Source organism: Emys orbicularis, chromosome 18 (assembly GCF_028017835.1).
Source record: "Emys orbicularis isolate rEmyOrb1 chromosome 18, rEmyOrb1.hap1, whole genome shotgun sequence".
Taxonomy (NCBI): domain Eukaryota; kingdom Metazoa; phylum Chordata; order Testudines; family Emydidae; genus Emys; species Emys orbicularis.
Window position 1 is genome coordinate 21,643,607 of NC_088700.1, and position 22,011 is coordinate 21,665,617.

At 47.9% G+C, this 22,011-nt stretch overlaps 1 protein-coding gene across 1 annotated transcript in view; it reads right to left on the reverse strand.

Moving 5' to 3' along the window:
• LOC135891249 (discoidin domain-containing receptor 2-like) overlaps positions 1-22,011 on the reverse strand; it is a 74,665-nt gene that overhangs the window by 16,546 nt on the left and 36,108 nt on the right. Inside the window, exons 7-13 of the mRNA XM_065418766.1 lie at positions 21,061-21,307; positions 20,153-20,245; positions 19,433-19,590; positions 18,969-19,164; positions 7,317-7,561; positions 4,280-4,401; positions 2,795-2,992 (exon numbers count right to left, since the gene is read on the reverse strand). Coding sequence (XP_065274838.1) covers positions 2,795-2,992; positions 4,280-4,401; positions 7,317-7,561; positions 18,969-19,164; positions 19,433-19,590; positions 20,153-20,245; positions 21,061-21,307 — 1,259 coding nt within the window. The remainder of the gene's footprint in view (positions 1-2,794; positions 2,993-4,279; positions 4,402-7,316; positions 7,562-18,968; positions 19,165-19,432; positions 19,591-20,152; positions 20,246-21,060; positions 21,308-22,011) is intronic.

Genomic DNA, 22,011 nt, shown 5'->3' on the forward strand with positions numbered 1-22,011 from the left:
CATGAGGGACTCAGGAGACGGTGGGGGTGGCAGCCAAGATAGTGACGTTCGCGCCTTCAGATTCCCCTGTCATTCAGTCAGCCCTGATCTGTCTCCAGTTTTTAATCCATCTGAAGTGTGCCGTGTTCATTTTGTATTGTTTAGTTTTTTAACCAAAATATCATGCAGCTGCTAGTGAAATGCCTCACAGAAGTCCATGATTGCACTATCAACCAAACTTGTGATCTCATAAAATAAAAAGCTATCAAGTTAGCTTGACAGGATCGATTTTCCATAAACCCATCTTGATTGGCATTAATTATATTATCCTCCAGTAATTCTTTATCAATCGAATCCCATATCAGCTGTTCCATTATTTTGCCGAGGATCAATGTCAGGTTGGCAGAACATTCGCTTTCTTCCAGCAGTCTTCTGGAACTTCCCCAGTGTTCCAAGATTTATTGAATATCGACATTAATGGTCCAGTGAGCTTTTTGGACAGTTTGTTTAGGAAAAATGTTTCTACACAAAAATTAATAGATTAATCTGTAGCGGATCTGGTGCAATTGGCCATTTAAAAGTCTTTAGAGTCTTTTTTCAACCATTATGTGTCCAAATTGAAAGTTTATATGCTAACGGGTAACCAAAATATAAACTCTTTGTTGGATAAAATTTTCTTCATTGTACACACAAAATTCCTCCACCATATACACAACATTTCTCCACAGGATAAAATCCTCTCTCTGAGATAAAAACTTCTCCATCAGTGGCTATACTTTTCAATCAAATGTTATCCTTCAATGGAGAGAGTTTTTATGAGTTGCTCCAGAGAGAGAAGGTTTTATCTGCTGGAGAAGTGCAGCTGCTGCTGAATTAACTCTTTTCTCTCAAGCGGGCATATGAAATCTTCTCTCTCAGTCCCGGCACTAGGTCTGTACGCACCCTCTGGAAGCCATCCTCCCTAGTTTGCCCCAAAACCCCCACATGCTCCTCAACTCCCCTCACTTAAACATTTATAAAAAACAGGAAATGAATACACAAAACTGTACGTGAAGCAGTTTGGGTTGTCACACCCACAACATACTTGGCACAAACACACAAATGCAAGGGGATAAAGCCACCTACCACTACATACCCTCTAGCTGTCCACCCACAGGCATCCACTTTATCACTGCTACCAGTACTGTCCACAGCTGTGGATATTAAATGATATAGTTGGACCCCAGAAACCAACTGGTGCCAACTGGCAGAGGGCACAGAGGCATATAGGCTTAAAGAATCATCTGAGTTCACCAGAAGGGGTCATGTAAGGTCTCTACTGAACGTCTGTGTCACACACGTCATCGTAACCATTGTGAAATGTCTGTGCAGATAACACATAAGGAGTTTGTGGATGTTTACTGAAAATTGTGTTTTTAAAGCATGTAAGTTAAGACAGGTCACTAGAAGGTGATTCTAGGCAGGAAGGGGGTAGCAAACACTTATTTCTCGAGCAGACCATTGTGTATTGTATGCCTTTGTGCCAACTCAGTTAGTATAAAAAACAATGGCCATACCTGGAGACTGGCTATGTTTGCTGCCTGGGCCAGGTGCAGGCCTGCGGATTTACAAAGACAAAGAAACCCCGAGGCAAATCTCTTTAGAGGGGACCTCCTGTGGTAAGGGACCATATTCTGTAACTGCAAAAAATAAGTGGAGAGGGGATGATTTCATCCCTCTGTCTGGCAAGACAAGCTGCCAGCAGGCTTGATCTTAGGAAAGGAAGGCCTCGGCCCTCCTGGCTGAAAATGCTGGGGCAATGACTTGGGGTAAGCTACCTGTAGGAGGTTTCAGAGTAGCAGCCGTGTTAGTCTGTATCCGCAAAAATAACAGGAGTACTTGTGGCACCTTAGAGACTAACAAATTTATTAGAGCATAAGCTTTCGTGGGCTACAACCCACTTCTTCGGATGCATACCTGTAGGAGACAGGGGAATGTCTTGTGAGTTCAGTTTAGGCTCCAGAAAGCAGGTTATGAGTTTGTTACCATTTGTTTCCAGTGTTCTTACTTACTGTCATTTGAATCTCTGTTTGATAACAGACTTCCCCTTGTTTTCACTATAACTATAGCGAAGTGTTCTGTGTTAAGCAGAGTAGTGATCCTGAGGTGACACTAGGACCTTGGTGTGTGCTCCTCCTTTGGGAGTAGAGACTCTGAGCTCTGGTCTACACGACAGACTTGTATCGGTGTAACTGCGTGGCTCAGGGGTGTGAAACATCCACATCCCCGAGCGACATCGTTATACTGACCTAAGCCCTGGTGTAGACAGCGCTATGTTGGAGGGTTTAAGTGTAGACTAGCCCGGAGAGTTCTGTGAGTGTTCAGTGGAACAGCGGCTGGGCACTCCAGAGGAACACTCGGAGGAGGTGGGGGTTGGTGTCTGCCTGTTGCTAACCTGGACAGAGAGAGCGAGGCTGGCAGAGGCCTGGCAGGTAGCGCGGGTGTTGCCAGAGGCTGGGGGAGTCAGGAGGCTGACACACGGTGGCACAGACAGGTGGTAGCAAGCAGCATCACAACCTTGGGTACCCCGGGGAAGCGTTGGAGTAGTTTGCTGTGTGAGGAGAGAGTGGCTTGGTAAAGGGGCTGACAGAAGCTGGAATCCTGTGGCAGGCAAAAGTAACGTTGTGGTGCATGGCCTGTGGCGTACAGTACTCGTGGTATGTTACAAATGTAGCATCCTTAACTGGTTCACAATTCAGATTGTTTTTAATATTAATATACTTTAAGTTCAGGGCACTGAAACTGTTGCATTAGAACCCACGACTTCTCCTCTTACCTGACGCATGGAATGTTGTTCGAAATGGCGAATTTACTGCAGATCTCCCGCTGTGACAGGAACTGGTTGAGGTCTCCGTTCTCCATATACTCTGTTATCATGCACAGCGGGTCATCACGCACACACACACCCAGCAGTCGGATGATATTTGGGTCCTTCAGCCGGGACATGATCTTGATCTCCTTTAGGAAATCATTTCTTAAAAAGAGAAAGACATAAGTCTGATTCCTTGAACACTGTCCTCTTTTCCTTTGCTTGAGGAATCTGGGAGGAGCGAAGGGGAGATAGAGAGGCTCTGAACACTAGGAATGGGAGTTTTTCTAAAGTCTCCCAAAAGAGTTGCCTGGCTTTTTCTCCCTGAAGTATTCTCCCACTGATTTCCCTTTATTCTGCTTTGTAACCAGAGTGCACCCTCTTGAAATCCCCTTTGCACCTACAGCTGCAGCACAGAAACAACCCCAGAGTGCAGGGCTTAGCCACACAGGCTCTGCAGGGAGGGAGACTATGGCTGGGCCAGGCCCCAAGAGGGGTTTCTGAAGGTAGAAGGGAATGGTGGGGGAGAAGGGGCAGAGGCTGTTCCAGATGTGGTGATGTCAAAGTCTCAGGGATAAAGGATGACATAATAGCACCATGCAGGAAGTGAAAGTTTCTATCCATCTCTCCATCCTGCATCCATCACTGTAGTATATGATCAGGTTATTTTTCTATCAACATGTCTGTATTTCTATGGTTTCTCCTAGGAACTGGATCAGCCCATGGGGCCAGCAGTCTAGTATTCTGTCACTGACAGTGGCTAGTACCACAGGAAAGGGTAAGAAACCCAAGTGCTGGCCATGATGGGAACCTGCTCTCTGGAAGCGTTTCCTCCTAATCCCCAAGAGCTGGAAGTTGGCTTATGCCCATATAAACTCTTGAGAGTTTTTATCCAGTGTAATGTCACTGTGGATGTTCCCATTCTCTACATAAATGTCCAGCCTTCTGTGAAACTGGCCAACCGTGTAGTTTTCATGTCATTCCTTATAACTCACACGATCGCATCCTTTTCAAAGGACTCCTCCCCCTCGGTGTCTTCGTGACCCTTTCCTGGATGAACTGGACTTGTTCACCTATTTCTGTGTGCACAGCATTAGTGGATAAGCCCACTAGTGCCCTGCTGGATAGGGGGAGTGATATCATAAAATAGATCATTATTAATCACACCCGTCCATCAAGTATGGACTCTAGCTCTCTGCTCATGAGCTCCACTCAGCAGCCAGGATAAAACTGACATCCCACTGACTTCCATTATCTCTGTTCAAATACCCACTCATGCACTAACTGCTCATATATGCACACACCAAGGGCTGACTCGCCTCTCACTTACACAAGTGTAAATCTGGAGTAGCTCCACTGAAGTCAGTGAAGGTAACCTGTGTAAAACTAATCTCAGAGCAGAATCAGGCTTCATATTCAGATTACAGCTGTTGCATAGTGTCATGTGGTTACCTGGCTGTTTTGTTGACATTGGATCTTAGCATTTTCACTGCCACTAGAACCGGTTGGTTGGTGAGTTCCGTAGACGAGAGTCCCAAAAATTCCAACAGGCCATCTGCTTCACACAGGTGCACCTGGAATAGGGAGTGCAGGGTCAGCCATGAACATGTGGTAAAGTCAGAGAAGAAGAGGAAAAAAACACATCACGTTATGGATAAGCATTATGGTTAGAATTGATTGAATTACCTCTTGAAAGTAAATTATTCAGTGAGTTTAGTCTTTTTTTGTTTCTGATCAGAAAAAGTTGAAAAACTGCCCCTGGATTCTGTGAACAGATTTGTTATTTGTAAGTGTTCGTTGAAGAGCTTACGTGAGCTACTTTCATCCTATGGGTTATTTGTTAACTGTTCACTTCAACTATTGAGTATTCATGATATTTGATTGCTCATCTACCTATGTCGCATGGTATGGTTTCTACTCCTGAACCGAATAGCTGAAACTTGAAATGAAGAAATAACTAATAGCAATACCCTCGTCTGCATTGAAAACAGGGATTGAGTAAAGTACAGCTATGCCCCAAACATTCTTGCAAATCCAAGCCCAAGTGTGTGAATGCTCATTAATAGCAACAAAGGGCACAAAGGTGGTCATTTCAGATTCTAATATTAATTTATGAGCACTTTTCTTGCAGAACTCATCCAGCTCTACGGATCGTTGTAGCAAATGTCCAAGACAGTCACAGAAGCACTTCACTGCTGCTGCAATAAAAGGCATTCACTGGCCAAAGAGACTCGATTTCACACCCAATCCTGAAATCCATTTGGAGTGATCCAGAAAATCCATTGCTTCACCATCACCTTCTGCAAATGCTGAAATAAGCGAAGATTTGAATCACTGTGGTAATTGGCGAGGTGATTAACATAAGATAATGGCTTCTCGAACAAGGTCCTCCCGGTGTGACACTAATAAGTTCCATCTCTGATGAACTCCAAAATCTCCCCTGACTAGCCACAAAGGACCAGGATCCATTTTTGTATGCAGTGTAGTTGTAGCCGTGTCAGTCCCAGGATATTAGAGACAAGGTGGGTGAGGTGTAATGTCTTTTATTGCACCAACTTCTCTTGGTGAGAGAGAGAAGCTTCCAAAAGAAGTTGGTCCAATAAAAGATATTACCTCACCCACCTTGTCTCTCTAAGGGTCCATTTTGCAAGCCATAGATAGCCAGCAGTCCTCCAGCATAGCCTGCATCTCTATGTGTGAAGCCAGGTGTGACCTGGGGACCTCTAGGTGTCCACTGGCAGAGGACACAGAGATGCATAAGGGTTACAGTACATGGATTCCCTGGGCCTGGTCTCTATGTACTATTTTGCCAAAGGGCATCATGTGTGGTCTCTATTGTTATACTGGTCTCCGTAGTCCTTGCGAGCCGTGTGTACGGATAATATGTGAGGAGTTCTGTATCTACACTGAACATTTTGTTCTGAAGGTCTGTGAGTTGGGGCCAATCACCAGAAATTGCTAAACAATTTGCTTTCAGTCACAAGATGTTCATCTAGCAGTCTGTCTCTATGTAAATTGAGTAGTGTACAGTTCACAATGGATGCTCATTTGCAGTCTGAGCCGAATGCTAGTGAAGGGATTGTGAAATCTTCACTGAGGGAATTTACAGGAAGAAATAAATCAGCAGGAGGGAATCCTGTCTATTGGCGAAGACAATGGAGTTCTGGACTGTACCTGTAGATTGTTTATGCATTCAAGGATCAATCACAGTAGCCCTTTTGGTCAAAGTCGTACTGGGAGCTCACGTTCAGCTGATTATCCACCATGATGTCAACCCCCAAAACTTTTTCACAGTCCCGGCTTCCCAGGAGAGAGTCCCCCATCATGTAAGTATGGCCTATGTTCTTTGTTCCTTGATGTATACATTTAGCATACTAATAGCTAATAATTCCCCATGTGGAACTGTATCAAATGCCTTACTGAAATCGAGGTAAATTAGATCCACTGCATTTCCTTTGTCTAAAAAAATTGTTACCTTCTCAAAGGAGATCAGGTTGGTTTGGCACGATCTACCTTTTGTAAAACCATGTTCTATTTTGTCCCAATTACCATTGACCTCAATGTCCTTGACTACTTTTTCCTTCAAAATTTTTTCCAAGACCTTGCATACTACAGATGTCAAACTGACAGGCCTGTAGTTGCCCAAATCACATTTTTCCCCTTTCTTAAAGCTAGGAACTATGTTAGCAATTCTCCAGTCATACGGTACAACCCCTGAGTTTACAGATTCATTAAAAATTCTTGCTAATGGGCTTGCAATTTCATGTGCCAGTTCCTTTAATATTCTTGGATGAAGATTATCTGGGCCCCCTGATTTCGTCCCATTAAGCTGTTTGAGTTTGGCTTCTACCTTGGATGTGATAATATCTACCTCCATATCCTCATTCCCATTTGTCATCCTCCCATTATCCCTAAGCTCCTCATTAGCCTCATTAAAGACTGAGGAGACAGCGGAGGTGAGTTTTGGATTTGTGGGGGCAAGCGGGGGTTGGGAAGGGTGGCAACAGGAGAAGGTAGAGCTGGCGGAAGCAGTGGAGGGGGGAGGATGGGAGGGTTGAGGAGATGGTGATAGTGTGAGAATGAGGAGGGAAGGAGGCAGGGAAAGGGAAGGAGAAGTGAGAGCATGCAGAGGATTGCTGTGGACAGGGCAAGGGGCGCTATGGGAGAGTATGGCTAGGGGGACAGTCAGCAAACTCCTGGGAGCTAAGGCCAGGCTGCCCAAGGTTCCTGACACAAACCAGGGGAGGGAGAATGCAGAGAGGTTAGGGTCTCTCAGTCTGGCTCAGCGCAGGGGCCAGGAGGGAATGTGCAGACCCCCCCCAGAAAACCAGCTGCAGGGATGTGAGCTCTGCTGTAGCACCCAGGCTACAGAAGGTGGGGCAGCATGGACACTGCAGGCAGGGAGCTGAGCAGGCCGGCTGTGCCAGGGCCATTGTACTGGGGCATGTGCCTCCATTCTGCTGCCAAGGGGGCGGAAAGACGCCTGTACCTCTCCGAACTGCCCTTCTCCCAGCTTCTCCTTGAGTCGCAGCTGCTGCCGGGGGAACTCGCCCACGGAGATGTCCTTCTTGGTGAGCGAATCGACGGTGAGGGCAGGCACTGCGTACATGTTATTGCCCGTCACGCCCTGCAGGCTGACAATGTCGGTCTCCGCGTAGTGAGGCACGTTGTTCTGGAAGCCCTGGTGCGGGGTGGACTTGGTGAGGTCGGGCTCAGCGTAGTCACCGCTGCACGCTGGGGGAAAACCAAAGACATGGTTAGTCAAGCACGCCTGCCTTCTCCAAGTCACGGCAGCCAGACTGCTGCCAGGCCTGATCCTGCATAGGAACCGCGGGCGGCTCATCTCAGCCCCAGTGCTGCTGCTCGGGCCTGCATGGAGATTTTGCTCCTGTTGTAACTAGGATCCGCCCCTGGTAAACCGCAAACATCTGTTTTCCTGAACAAATGTTTGTGGAGTGTCCTGATTGTGTTAAATGACCATCAACCCACTCATGCCTCAACCGGAGACCAAACTCTCACCTACACAGCCCCGCACATGACACAGGGCATCTCAGTGTTGCTAGGTAACGACTTTCGGGAAGGCTGTAGTGGGGAAGCAGCCTGGAGCTCCTCCACCTTTCCCCATCTCAAGGTCGGATCACTGCGATCCAAGCTCAGAACAGGAACTTGCTCTGGTGCAGAATGCCTAGTAAATGGTGTTTCTCAGGAACAGCACAAGTCCCCAGCAGGAGCTCCATGGTCTGCACTGGCTCCCTATTGGCTTCTGGATTGAATTTAAGCCACTGCTTTTGATCTACAAATCCCTAACTGGGCTGGGACCTGGCTACTTGAGGGACCACCTCCCCTCGTGCCAGCCTGTCACAGCTGCGATACGTGGGGGCACTCGAGCTGCTCCCCCTCCATTTAAAAGAGATGGGGGCTGGCGGCACAGCATCCTCAGTGAGGGGCTCTCAGCTCTGGAACAGGCTTCCCCCTAGACTGAAATAGCCCAGGTCTATTGACCTTCTGGGCACGCTGTGGGACATTTCTGTTTACATGGGCTGCTGCAGAGCGGGGTGTCATAACTATAAAAGGAAGGGTAACAGCTCTCTGTGTACAGTACTAAAATCCCTCCTGGTCAGAAACTCCAAAATCCTTTTACCTGTAAAGGGTTAAGAAGCTCGGGTAACCTGGCTGACACCTGACCCAGAGGACCAATGAGGGGACAAGATACTTTCAAATCTTGGGGGGGGAAAGGCTTTTGTGTGTGTCCTTTGTTTAAGGGGTTGTTCGCTCTTGGGACTGAGAGGGACCAGACATCAATCCAGGTTCTCCCCATCTTTCTAAACAAGTCTCTCTTATTTCAAAATTGTAAGTAAAAGCCAGGCAAGGCGTCTTAGATTTACTTTGTTTTCTCAACTTGTAAATGTACCTTTTACCAAAGTGCTTATCTTGTTTGCTATACTTTGAACCTAAGACAGAGGGGATTCCTCTGAGCTCTTTAAGTTTGATTACCCTGTAAAATTATTTTCCATACTGATTTTGCAGAGATGATTTTTACCTTTTGCTTTAATTAAAAGCCTTCTTTTTAAGAACCTGATTGATTTCTCCTTGTTTTAAGATCCAAAGGGGGTTTGGATCTGTATTCACCAGGAGTTGGTGAAAGGAAGGAGGGGGGAAGGGTCAATTTCTCCTTGTTTAAGATCCAAGCAGTTTGGATCTGTATTCACCAGGGAATTGGTGAAAGGTTTCTCAAGGCTTCCCAGGGAGGGAATTCTTAAGATGGTGGCAGCGGACCAGAGCTAAGCTGGTAGATAAGCTTAGCAGTTTTCATGCAGGCCCCTACATTTGTACCCTAAAGTTCAAAGTGGGGATACAGCCTTGACATGGTGGCACAGCGGTGGGATCGTTTTAAACCCCAAAGCCAGTAAGAGATTTTTTTTCCCTTCTAGCTGCTTGGAGAGCAGAGCTGAAGGTAGATGCATATCTTATCTCTCCTTGCCTGAAGGCAGAGGTGTTAAGTTTTTTTAACAAGGTCCTTTGTTAAGAGAAGGGTTCAATTAATGAGCAAACAACTGGTAAAGATAATTTACAAGCTGAATTGTGTTTTTTTTCTTTTTACATCCTCGGAAGTAGCTAGTTAGAAACTCTCTGTTAACTCAGCAGCACTCAGCAGGAGCCTGAGCTAAATACATCCCAGTTTCAGTCAACTGCAGAGGGGTGTGGCCCAGCACAGGAAAGCAGGAAAATGACTACCAGTGAAGCAGCTAGCAAACTAGAACTGGCCAGACTAGAAGCAGAAGAAAATGAGAAAAAACATCAGAGACTACTTCAAATTAAAAAACTCGAGGAAAAAGCCAAACAGGAGGCCCATGAAAGAGAAGAAAAAGCCAAACAGGAGGCCCATGAAAGAGAGGAGAAAGCCAAAGAGGAGGCCCACAAGAGAGAGATGGAGCTGGAAAAAGCCAAAGAGGAGGCGAGAGAAAAAGAAAGGAAGCATGAACTGGAAGCAGCAAGTGCTAAGCAGGATGCATCAGACCATCCTAACAATTCCTCTCCAAGTACCACTTCCCATCCCAGGAAATTCCCCACCTACAAGGCAGGCGATGATACTGAGGCCTTCTTAGAAAATTTTGAAAGGGCCTGCCTTGGATACGACATCCCTCCAACCCAGTACATGGTAGAGCTGAGGCCGCAGCTCAGTGGACCCTTAGCAGAAGTGGCGGCTGAAATGCCTAAGGAACACATGAACAGTTATGAACTTTTTAAAAACAAGGCCAGAATCAGAATGGGGCTAACACCTGAGCATGCCCGTCGGCGGTTCAGAGCCCTAAGGTGGAAACCTGATGTGTCATTTACCCGACATGCCTACCACATTGACAAAAATTGTGATGCCTGGGTATCAGGAGCAAATGTTAAATCTCTGGAACATCTGCTTTCCCTAGTAAAAATGGAGCAGTTTTTAGAGGGTGTTCCTGAGGAAATAGAAAGGTACATCCTAGATGGGAAGCCCAAAACTGTAACCGAGGCGGGGGAGATTGGAGCCAAATGGGTGGAGGTGACAGAAAAGAAAAAAGCTAGTAGCAGTTGGAGTGAATATCAGAAGGGGCAAGCCGAAACAAAACCTTATCACCGGGGACAACCCAAGGCCCCACCCACATCCCAAGGGAAACCCCAGACGCCTTCTCACCCCACCACACCAGTCTCCATCAACCAACATCGCCCCGGTGATACCTTAGCAGGGCGATGTTTTAAATGTAATGAACTGGGGCATATAAAGGCTCACTGCCCCAAGAACCCCAACCGATTACAGTTCATTACACCCCAATCACACCAAAGAACCCCAGACCCAGATGCCTCTCTCATACCCTCGGAGCGAAGGGAAACCTTGAGAGTGGGCGGAAAGAAGGTTATCGCTTGGAGGGACACTGGGGCACAAGTGTCAACTATCCACCAATCCCTAGTGGACCCCAAACTCATCAACCCGGAGGCTACAGTGACAATTCAACCCTTCGTGTCACAGTCTGTAACCTTGCCTACAGCCAAGTTGCATGTCCAGTACAAGGGCTGGTCAGGAATGTGGACTTTTGCAGTCTATGACAATTATCCCATTCCCATGCTACTGGGGGAAGACTTGGCTAACCATGTGAAGCTAGCCAAGAGGGTGGGAATAGTCACCCGCAGCCAGGCTAAGCAAGCTTTCACCCCCATCCCTGTTCCTGAGCCGTCCACCAGGACCCCGTCTGTGTTACCGGAGACCCAAACACAGGAGGTGGAACCGGATCCCCTGCCAACGACTGCAACAGCCGTAGTGGATCCAATCCCAGAGACCCAGCCAAAGCCAGTCCCAGAACCGGAACTGGCAACGCAACCAGCACCAGAACCATTGCCAGCACTGAGTCCAGCGCTTGCAACCCCGTCTACAACTCCAATGCCAGAGGGCACCAGCGAGCCTAAACTGGCGGAAGCAGCAGATAACCCTACCCAAGGGGCTCAGCCAGAGCCTGAAATACCACATAGTGCACCAGCGGACAGCGGTTCACAGTCAATGGAAAAAGCCCCAGCACCTGCATCGCTTCCAGAGGGACCAAGCCCCAGTCCACAGTCCAAGGAGGAACTGATGTCTCCAGCATCAAGGGAACAGTTCCAGGCCGAGCAGGAAGCAGATGACAGCCTTCAAAAAGCCTGGGCAGCGGCACGGAGCACCCCACCGCCTCTCAGCTCTTCTAACCGATCCCGGTTTGTTGTAGAAAAAGGACTTTTATACAAGGAGACTCTTTCTGGTGGGCACCAAGAAGACTGGCATCCTCAAAGACAGCTGGTAGTTCCCACTAAGTATCGGGTAAAACTCTTGAGCTTAGCCCATGATCATCCCAGTGGCCATTCTGGGGTGAACAGAACCAAAGACCGGTTGGGGAAGTCCTTCCACTGGGAGGGAATGGGCAAGGACGTTGCTAATTATGTCCGGTCTTGTGAGGTGTGCCAACGAGTGGGAAAGCCCCAAGACCAGGTTAAAGCCCCTCTCCAGCCACTACCCATAATTGAGGTCCCATTTCAGCGAGTAGCTGTGGATATTCTGGGTCCTTTCCCAAAGAAGACACCCAGAGGAAAGCAGTACGTACTGACTTTCATGGATTTTGCTACCCGATGGCCGGAAGCTGTACCCTTAAGCAACACCAAGACTAAAAGTGTGTGCCAGGCATTAGCAGACATTTTTGCCAGGGTAGGGTGGCCCTCCGACATACTTACAGATTCGGGAACTAATTTCCTGGCAGGGAACATGAAAAACCTGTGGAAAGCTCATGGGGTGAATCACTTGGTTGCCACCCCTCATCACCATCAAACCAATGGTCTGGTGGAGAGGTTTAATGGAACTTTGGGGGCCATGATACGTAAATTCGTAAATGAACACTCCAATGATTGGGACCTAGTGTTGCAGCAGTTGCTTTTTGCCTACAGGGCTGTACCACATCCCAGTTTAGGGTTTTCACCATTTGAACTTGTGTATGGCCGCGAGGTTAAGGGGCCATTACAGTTGGTGAAGCAGCAATGGGAGGGGTTTACGCCTTCTCCAGGAACTAACATTCTAGACTTTGTAAGCAACCTACAAAACACCCTCCGACACTCTTTAGCCCTTGCTAAAGAAAACCTAAAGGATGCTCAGGAAGAGCAAAAGGCCTGGTATGATAAACATTCCAGAGAACGGTCCTTCAAAGTAGGAGACCAAGTCATGGTCTTAAAGGCACTCCAGGCCCATAAAATGGAAGCGTCGTGGGAAGGACCATTCACGGTCCAGGAGCGCCTAGGAGCTGTTAACTATCTCATAGCCTCCCCCACCTCCAACATAAAGCCTAAGGTATACCATGTTAATTCTCTTAAGCCCTTTTATTCTAGAGAATTAAACGTTTGCCAGTTTACAGCCCAGGAAACTGATGACGCGGAGTGGCCTGCAGGTGTCTACTATGAAGGAAAAAGGAATGGTGGCGTGGAAGAGGTAAACCTCTCCACAACCCTAGGACGTCTGCAGCGACAGCAGATAAAGGAGCTGTGCACAAGCTTTGCACCGATTTTCTCAGCCACTCCAGGGCGGACCGAACGGGCATACCACTCCATTGACACAGGTAATGCTCACCCAATTAGAACTCCACCCTACCGGGAGTCACCTCATGCCCAAGCGGCTATACAAAGGGAGATCCAGGACATGCTACAGATGGGTATAATCCGCCCCTCTACCAGTGCATGGGCATCTCCAGTGGTTCTAGTTCCCAAACCAGATGGGGAAATACGCTTTTGCGTGGACTACCGTAAGCTAAATGCTGTAACTCGTCCTGACAACTATCCAATGCCACGCACAGATAAGCTATTGGAAAAATTGGGACATGCCCAATTCATCTCTACTTTAGACTTAACCAAAGGGTACTGGCAAGTACCACTAGATGAACCCGCTAAGGAAAGGTCAGCCTTCGTCACCCAGGCAGGGGTGTATGAATTCAATGTACTCCCTTTCGGGTTGCGAAATGCACCCGCCACCTTCCAAAGACTTGTAGATGGTCTCCTAGCAGGATTGGGAGAATCTGCAGTTGCCTACCTCGATGATGTGGCCATTTTTTCTGATTCATGGACAGAACACCTGGAGCACCTGAAAAAAGTCTTCGAGCGCATCCGGCAGGCAGGACTAACTGTTAAGGCTAAAAAGTGTCAAATAGGCCAAAACAAAGTGACGTACCTGGGGCACCAGGTGGGTCAAGGAACTATAAATCCCCTACAGGCCAAAGTGGATGCTATCCAAAAGTGGCCGGTTCCAAAGTCAAAGAAACAGGTCCAATCCTTCTTAGGCTTGGCCGGATATTATAGGCGATTTGTACCACACTACAGCCAAATCGCCGCCCCGCTAACAAACCTAACCAGAAAGAAACAGCCAAATACAGTTCAGTGGACTGATAAGTGTCAAAAGGCCTTTAACCAGCTTAAGGCAACACTCATGTCTGACCCTGTGCTAAGGGCCCCAGACTTTGACAAACCGTTCCTAGTAACCACAGATGCTTCCGAGCGAGGCGTGGGAGCAGTTTTAATGCAGGAAGGACCAGATCAAGAATTCCATCCTGTCGTGTTTCTCAGCAAGAAACTGTCTGAGAGGGAAAGCCACTGGTCAATCAGCGAAAAGGAATGCTACGCCATTGTGTACGCGCTAGAAAAGCTACGCCCATATGTTTGGGGACGGCGTTTCCAACTACAAACAGACCATGCTGCGCTACAGTGGCTTCATACCGCCAAGGGAAATAACAAAAAACTTCTTCGGTGGAGTTTAGCTCTCCAAGATTTTGATTTTGAAATACAACACATTTCGGGAGCTTCTAACAAAGTGGCTGATGCACTCTCCCGGGAAAGTTTCCCAGAGTTAACTGGTTAACAATTGTTTTTGGAATAAAACATATTGTTAGTTTTTATATAATCAGTAGTATGTCTAAAGGTACGTGTGTCTTATTAACTCTGTTTTCTCCTAGAGCTCCAGGAAAGGAATCACAGCCAGTGTGGAACCAAACGTCCAACACTATCTGTAATTTGGGGGGCGTGTCATAACTATAAAAGGAAGGGTAACAGCTCTCTGTGTACAGTACTAAAATCCCTCCTGGTCAGAGACTCCAAAATCCTTTTACCTGTAAAGGGTTAAGAAGCTCGGGTAACCTGGCTGACACCTGACCCAGAGGACCAATGAGGGGACAAGATACTTTCAAATCTTGGGGGGGGAAAGGCTTTTGTGTGTGTCCTTTGTTTAAGGGGTTGTTCGCTCTTGGGACTGAGAGGGACCAGACATCAATCCAGGTTCTCCCCATCTTTCTAAACAAGTCTCTCTTATTTCAAAATTGTAAGTAAAAGCCAGGCAAGGCGTCTTAGATTTACTTTGTTTTCTCAACTTGTAAATGTACCTTTTACCAAAGTGCTTATCTTGTTTGCTATACTTTGAACCTAAGACAGAGGGGATTCCTCTGAGCTCTTTAAGTTTGATTACCCTGTAAAATTATTTTCCATACTGATTTTGCAGAGATGATTTTTACCTTTTGCTTTAATTAAAAGCCTTCTTTTTAAGAACCTGATTGATTTCTCCTTGTTTTAAGATCCAAAGGGGGTTTGGATCTGTATTCACCAGGAGTTGGTGAAAGGAAGGAGGGGGGAAGGGTCAATTTCTCCTTGTTTAAGATCCAAGCAGTTTGGATCTGTATTCACCAGGGAATTGGTGAAAGGTTTCTCAAGGCTTCCCAGGGAGGGAATTCTTAAGATGGTGGCAGCGGACCAGAGCTAAGCTGGTAGATAAGCTTAGCAGTTTTCATGCAGGCCCCTACATTTGTACCCTAAAGTTCAAAGTGGGGATACAGCCTTGACAGGCACGCTGTGGGACATTTCTGTTTACATGGGCTGCTGCAGAGCGGGGTCTCGGAGAGAAATCAGCCGGGTGATCTCATTTGGGTCAGTAATTTATGGCAGGGGACATAGAGCCCGCATAGGTCCCTTTTTTATTATTTTGGTATAAACCTAATTTACTACTACTACTATTATGTTTCATACAAACCCCGCTATGTTAAAAGAATGCTGATCAGGTGGCAAAGTCAAACACTCATTCATTAAGTGGTCAGCCAGGAAAACCTTTGCCTCTTCTCTGAGCTCCAGCACGTGATTGAGAACATCCCCACATGAACGCCAGGAGCAGCTGTCGATGCCGAATGCCCATTTCTTCACATCAAACAGTCCATTGGGCTCACCTTTAATACAGTTCACAACTTTCACAGCCTCCTCACATGCCTGTCAGTTCCCCTGGCATCCTCTTTGCTGCTTCTCAGTGAACGGGACACGTCCAGCTGGCTTGGGGTGAACAGGCTGGGTTCTAGGCACAAGGTACTGTGGCTTCCTGGCACCCTCATTGCTAATACAAACCCAGCAGTGTCAATCCAGCCCAACTGCCAGAACGGTCTGCTGGAAAGATTCAAAGATTCTCCCTCCCCTCCCTTCCCATGCACCATGACGCGGCTCCAGCCCTCTGCTCTCTCACTACCTGCTCCCCTCCTCTTCCAGGAACAGGGGCTGCTTTGCTCCCCCCCACCCCCGAGCAACATGTAATCAAATACAAACGTTCATCTTAACGCAGTTACTCTCAAGGCCACAGCCAAGAGCCCTGAGGACCACAAGATCCCCCGGGCTGCAGGTTGGACACCTTTGCCATACAGCCTTGAGTTACAGTAACACATACTGTTCTTACCAGGTGGCTTCTGCCTCATTAAGTGCACAGGATGGATGGTGTTCAGGGAATGAGGTAGCCTCCTTTTGTCCTGAATATTCAATCCACTGCCTTTTGCCTTATTTACTGCTACACTGAATAGGGAAGAATTCATGTCCTCCTGGGAGTTGCTGTGATGCTCATCACTGTAGCATATGAACCTCACAGACATTAATGACTTGATCTTCACAGCTCACCTGAGAGATAGGAAAGTGATTGTAACCCCATTTTACAGATGGGGACTGAGGCCCAGAGAGATTTAGGCCAAATTTTACAAAGATGTCCAGTCCTTTTGGGTGCTTCAATGACTGGAGGCCCAACTTGAGACACCTATAGCTTGAAGCCCCTGACTTTCTTCATGACATTCCTTCCAGCTTCTGCTGTGAATGAGGCAGGAATAATATGGACAACAGCCTCATATGCTATACAGCCCCTTCTCATTCATCATCCTTCCAGTGCACTGATTGAGGCAGGGGTCCTGGGGAAAAGGTAGTATGTGAACATGTAAGAACATAAGAACGGCCATACAGTGTCAGACCAATGGTCCATCGAGCCCAGTATCCTGACTTCCGACAGTGGCCAATGCCAGGTGCCCCAGAGGGAATGAACAGAACAGGTAATTATCAAGTGGTCCATCCCCCGCCATCCAATCCCCCAGCATCTGGCAGTCAGAGGCTTAGGGTCACCAAGGGCATGGGGCTGTATCCCTGATCATCTTGGCTAAAAGCCATTGAGGGACCTATCATCCATGAACTTATCAAACTCTTTTTTGAACCCAGTTATAGTTTTGGCCTTCACAACATCCTCTGGCAATGAGTTCCACAGAGTGGTGGCACATTGTGTGAAGAAATACTTCCTTTTGTTTGTTATTAAGCCTGCTGCCTATTAATTTAATTGGGCGACCCTTCATTCCTGTGTTAATGTTATTTACACCTTCACATTTCCTTATTAACCTTCTCCACACCAGTCATGATTTTATAGACCTCTATCATATCCCCCCTTAATCATCTCTTTTCCAAGCGGAAAAGTCCCTGTCTTTTTAATCTCTCCTCATAGGGAATCTGTTCCGTAGCCCTAATCATTGTTGTTGTCCTTCTCTGTACCTTTTCCAATTCTAATATATCTTTTTTGAGATGGGTCAACCAGAATTGCACACAGTATTCAAGGTGTGGGCGTACCATGGGTTTATATAGTTGCATTATGATTTTTTCTGTCTTATTATCTATCCCTTTCCTAATGGTTCCCAACATTTTGTTAGCTTTTTTCATGGCCACTGTATATTTAGCAGATGTTTTCAGAAAACTATCCACAATTACTTCAATATCTCTTTCTTGAGTGGTGACAGCTAAGTTAGAGCCCATCATTTTGTATGTATAGTTGGGATTATGTTTTCCAATGTGCATTACTTTGCATTTATCAACATTGAGTTTCATCTGCCATTTTGTTGCCCAGTCTCCCAGTTTTGTGAGATCCCTTTGTAACTCTTCACAGTCTGCTTTGGACTTAACTATCTTGAGTCATTTTGTATCATCTGCAAACTTTGCCACCTCACTGTTCACTACATTTTCCAGATCATTTATGAATATGTTGAATAGCACTGGTCCAATACAGACCCCTGGGGGACAGCACTATTTACCTCTTTCCATTCTGAAAACTGAAAACTGACCATTTATTCCTACCCTTTGCTTCCTGTCTTTTAGCCAGTTATTGATCCAAGAGAGGACCTTCCCTTTTATCCCATGACAGCTTAATTTGCTTAAGAGCCTTTGGTGAGGGACCCATCAAAGGCTTTCTGAAAGTCTAAGTACACTATGTCCACTGGATCACCCCGTGCACATATTTTTTGACCCTCAAAGAATTCTAATAGACTGATGATGCATGATTTCCCCATACAAAAATCGTGTGAACTCTTCGCCAACAAATCATGTTCATCTATGTGTCTGATAATTCTGTTCTTTACTATTGTTTCAACTAATTTGCCTGGTACTGAAGTTAGGCTTACCAGCCTGTAATTGCCAAGATCCCCTCTGGAAACTTTAAAAAAAATTGGTATCACATTAGCTATCCTCCAGTCATTTGTAATTAAAGACTATCATAATGCCTACGCAAGAGGGAACCAAATTAAGTTTGCACGGGCAACCTTAATTCTGGCATTTCCTAACTTTTGAGTGCTTCACTTTGCAATCTTAACATTCTTTTAACACATTTTTAATATTAAGTAATTTCTTACAAAATCCCCCTGGAAAAACAGAAATTCTTTCATGTGGAGTTGTACTGACCTCTAGGAGTAAATTAGATCCACAGCACAGACCTTAGACAGGTGTGAGCTAAAGCTGGCAGCTGTTCACCTTCCTTGCAGCAGGGGGCGTGGATTATCTGCAGGGATCATTTGGACGTGCCCAACCTATTCAATTCCCTGCCATTGCAGGGGCCTCAGGCATTGGTGGCACCTCATTCTGTCTTGTTCTCTGCCAGTGACACACAACAGTGTAGTCTCCTGAGGACTGAAATGCTTTAATTTAACTGAAATCAGGGGGGTACTTGTGTGAAATGTAATGGCCTGTGATACAGAGGAGGCCAGACTAGATGGTCCCTTTCGGCTTTAAATGCTATGAGATACTAAGTAATGGGAAGTTATCCTCTATGTAGAACAGCCACCAGAGGGGGCTATAACATACACGTTGCCAGTGACTTGTGAGCTAATTGCTACAGAGCAGTGGATTGCTGAATATCAAGACTCCTGGGTTCTGTCCCTGGCTCTGGGAGGAGAGTGCGGTGCAGTGGTCAGAACAGACTGCCAGGGCCCTGGATGAAACCAGTGAAGTTGAAGGAAATAAACCAAATGAAGAACCCTCCAGACACTGCTGACTCCCAGACACCGGCCACTTTTACCTGAATCCTCGGCGCTTTGGGAGAGTTCGGGTAGCTTCTGGAGCAGCGTGGCAGGCTGGTGATATTCCAGGTCCAGTGGGAAGACCCGTTCGTAGGTGGGATTAGACTGGTGGATCTGGTTCTGGTTGCTGACGATGGTGTAGCTGTAGAAGGAGAGACGAACCATGGCGTCCTCCTCCAGGATTCGCCGTGGGGCCTTCGGAAGAGAGAACAAGTTGCTGAGCTATTGGGAGCGGTCAGGCAGTGAGCTGGCTGCAAGGGCAGCAGTCGCTCCCTAGTACAGCAGCATCCTGACTGGGGCCTGCTCCATGCTGAGGAGCCCAGGATGTGATGGTGGGGAGCAGGGAGTGGGAGCTCCATGACACCATGGCATCCTGTCCACTGGGGACATCCCAGGGACTCCCCAGTACTTCCAGGGTCAGCACAGCTCCAGACTCCCATGTACAGCAGCACCGTCACGTTACCTTCTCCAGTCTCTTCTGGACATACTGCTTCCACAGAATGATGATTATAATGATCAGGAGCAGAAGGATAATAGCCACAAGGCAGCCAACCAGGATGGAGGTACTGGAGTCATCTGCTTTCTCCCCTATCCAGGTGCTGGTTATAAAAGAAGTGGTTTCTGTACAGAGGAAGAAAATGAAAAGGAACTGGAGTCACAAGATGTAGGGGTGGCCCTCACAGGCTAACAGTCTGGTGCAGAAGAGAACCGGGGCAAACAAAGCTAATCTGTTTTCACACTGGTTTAATCAGAAAGTCTCTTTTCCTGGAACTTCACAAATAACTTGGTGCTAGCGGCTTCGGGAGCCACATGCTGTTCTTGCCTTTGGAAATGGTGGCTCTGGGCTACTGTAACTCATAGTAGGGTGGAAAATGAACCTACTCAATTTCAGTGGGTAGGTTTTGAGGTTTCATTGGCTGCACATGTGCGCTTGGGTCTCCTGCCCCTGGTGGCCTGCCATATCCTATGTCTGGCACTGTGGCGGGGGCAGAGACAGCCCTGGATTACTGAGCGTAGCATAAAGCACTTAGTGCTAGATGTGGAGGGGTGACGCTGGGGCGTGTACAGTGCTGCAGGAAGCACTTTGCAAGGAGGGAGGGACCCCTCTTGTGACAGAGCAGGGCCTTCCATCCGCCAGTACAGTCTGGAGTGTCTGTGTTGTAGACTATGGTCAAGTCCTTACCCCATGCCGCCTCAGTCGCGTTGGTCTCTGCATCCAGCAGCTCTGCTGTGCTTGTGGCTAGAGTAACCACAATAGGATTTACATTCTCCATGTCTGGGGAAGGTAAGAGCAGGTGTCAGTCTGTCGCATACTCCCTGCCGCTGCCTCTGCCAGCAGTCTCTGTGATCCCCGGGATCTGCCAGGAACCCCGGGGTTGGTCACTTCCATTATTTATCCGTGCAGCATCACTGTGTAAGGGCCCCACCTGCACACCCTCGCTCAGGAGAGCAAACCTCACTCACTGACTCATGGACTGCTGGCGTGGGCCTGGCTTTGAAGGACTGGCCCCAGTGCCAGGCAAAGGCCAGACTAGAGCAGAGGAGATAGGTGCAGCAGGCTGCCTCGTTGCAGCATGAAGCTTTGGGGGTCATAACTAATCCTTGTTTGTAATTCAAAAGCCCTGACACAGAACCCAGAACAGCGGGAGACTCGCTGGAAAATCAGGAGAGTTTGTAATAAAACCAAAACCAAAAAACTAGTGTTCTTTGCTTTGGCTTCTGAGCTTCTGCCCCCCAAAATGTGTGGTAGTCACAAGCTGAAAATTCAACCTTCAGTGCTCCTGCTCCCCGACTTCCTGCCCTGCGCTTGCTCCCCGATTGCCCCCCTGCTCCTCTCCCTGACTGCTCCCACACCTGCTCCCTGACTGCTCCCACACCTGCTCCCTCACTGCCCCCATACTTGCTCCCTCACTGCCCCCCACGCCTCTCCCTCACTGCCCCCTTCCTCCCACTGACGGTCCTGCTCCCCAGCTCTTGATCCCTGTGTATCTTCCATCAACCCTGCCTCTGCCAGCCTCAATCCCTGTTCAGGCTCCCCCTGTCTGCCTCCTGCTCCCCACAATCCCCTATCGCTCTTGGAAGGAGACTTACCAGACTGGAAGGAAATCTCACTGATCATCATCCAGGTGTCAGCGAAGTAGAAACGGCAAAGGACGGCTTTGCCCACCCGCTGATTCAGGGGGATGGTCACAAACCTCGCACTGGGGTTTTTGTCATCCAAGATGGTGGAAACGCCGACAGGTTCAGCCTCCCACTCTGCAATCAGCCGTGGTTTGAACAGACATTCCACCTTCTGGAAGATCTTCACCCCCTTAGAAAACATATTGTTGCAATGCACCTGGCAAGAGGAAAAAGGACCAAGCAGACTGAGTTCTCTCCTCTGACTCCCCACGTTGACACAAGGACCAGGTCTCAGACATGCAACCAATGCACTGTATAAACCTAAAATCCCGGGGCCGCAGGGACGTGCCGCCCACTTCGGGAGTGGCGCGGAGCGAGGCCGGGCAGGAAGCCGCCTTAGCCTTGCTGTGCTACCGGTGGTGGCGGCGGTGGCTGGGGGCCCCTGGGCCCTTTTAAATCGCCCGGGAGTGGCAGGCGGGGCCGGGAGATGCTCCCGGGGAGGCGCGCAGGGGCGGCAGGCAGGGCCGGGGGCGAGACCCAGCCCTGAATATTGGTGGAGCCGGGCCCCCGGGCCCTGAATATTCCTGGAGCACGGGCACCACGGGCCCCTATAACTCGCCACCCCTGCCTAAATGCATATAATCACAGTAGAGAGGAAAGGCACCATGTATTCTGCAGCATCTGGGACCAAGAACTAGAGGAGAAGACCTCTGGCTTCTGGGGGCTGCATCCTGAATTCTGGAGAAAACTGGAAATTCGGTTGTACCCAGACACATTCGCAAATGGAGATGAAGGTGATGGTTTGTATCACAGCAGCTTCTATGCTCCCCAGGTGGGGCCTCACCATGCCAGTGCTGCGCTGTTTCTTGGGAAGCAGTGATCTGTGACTACTGCAAGTGTCCACTGGACAAGGGGCTGGAT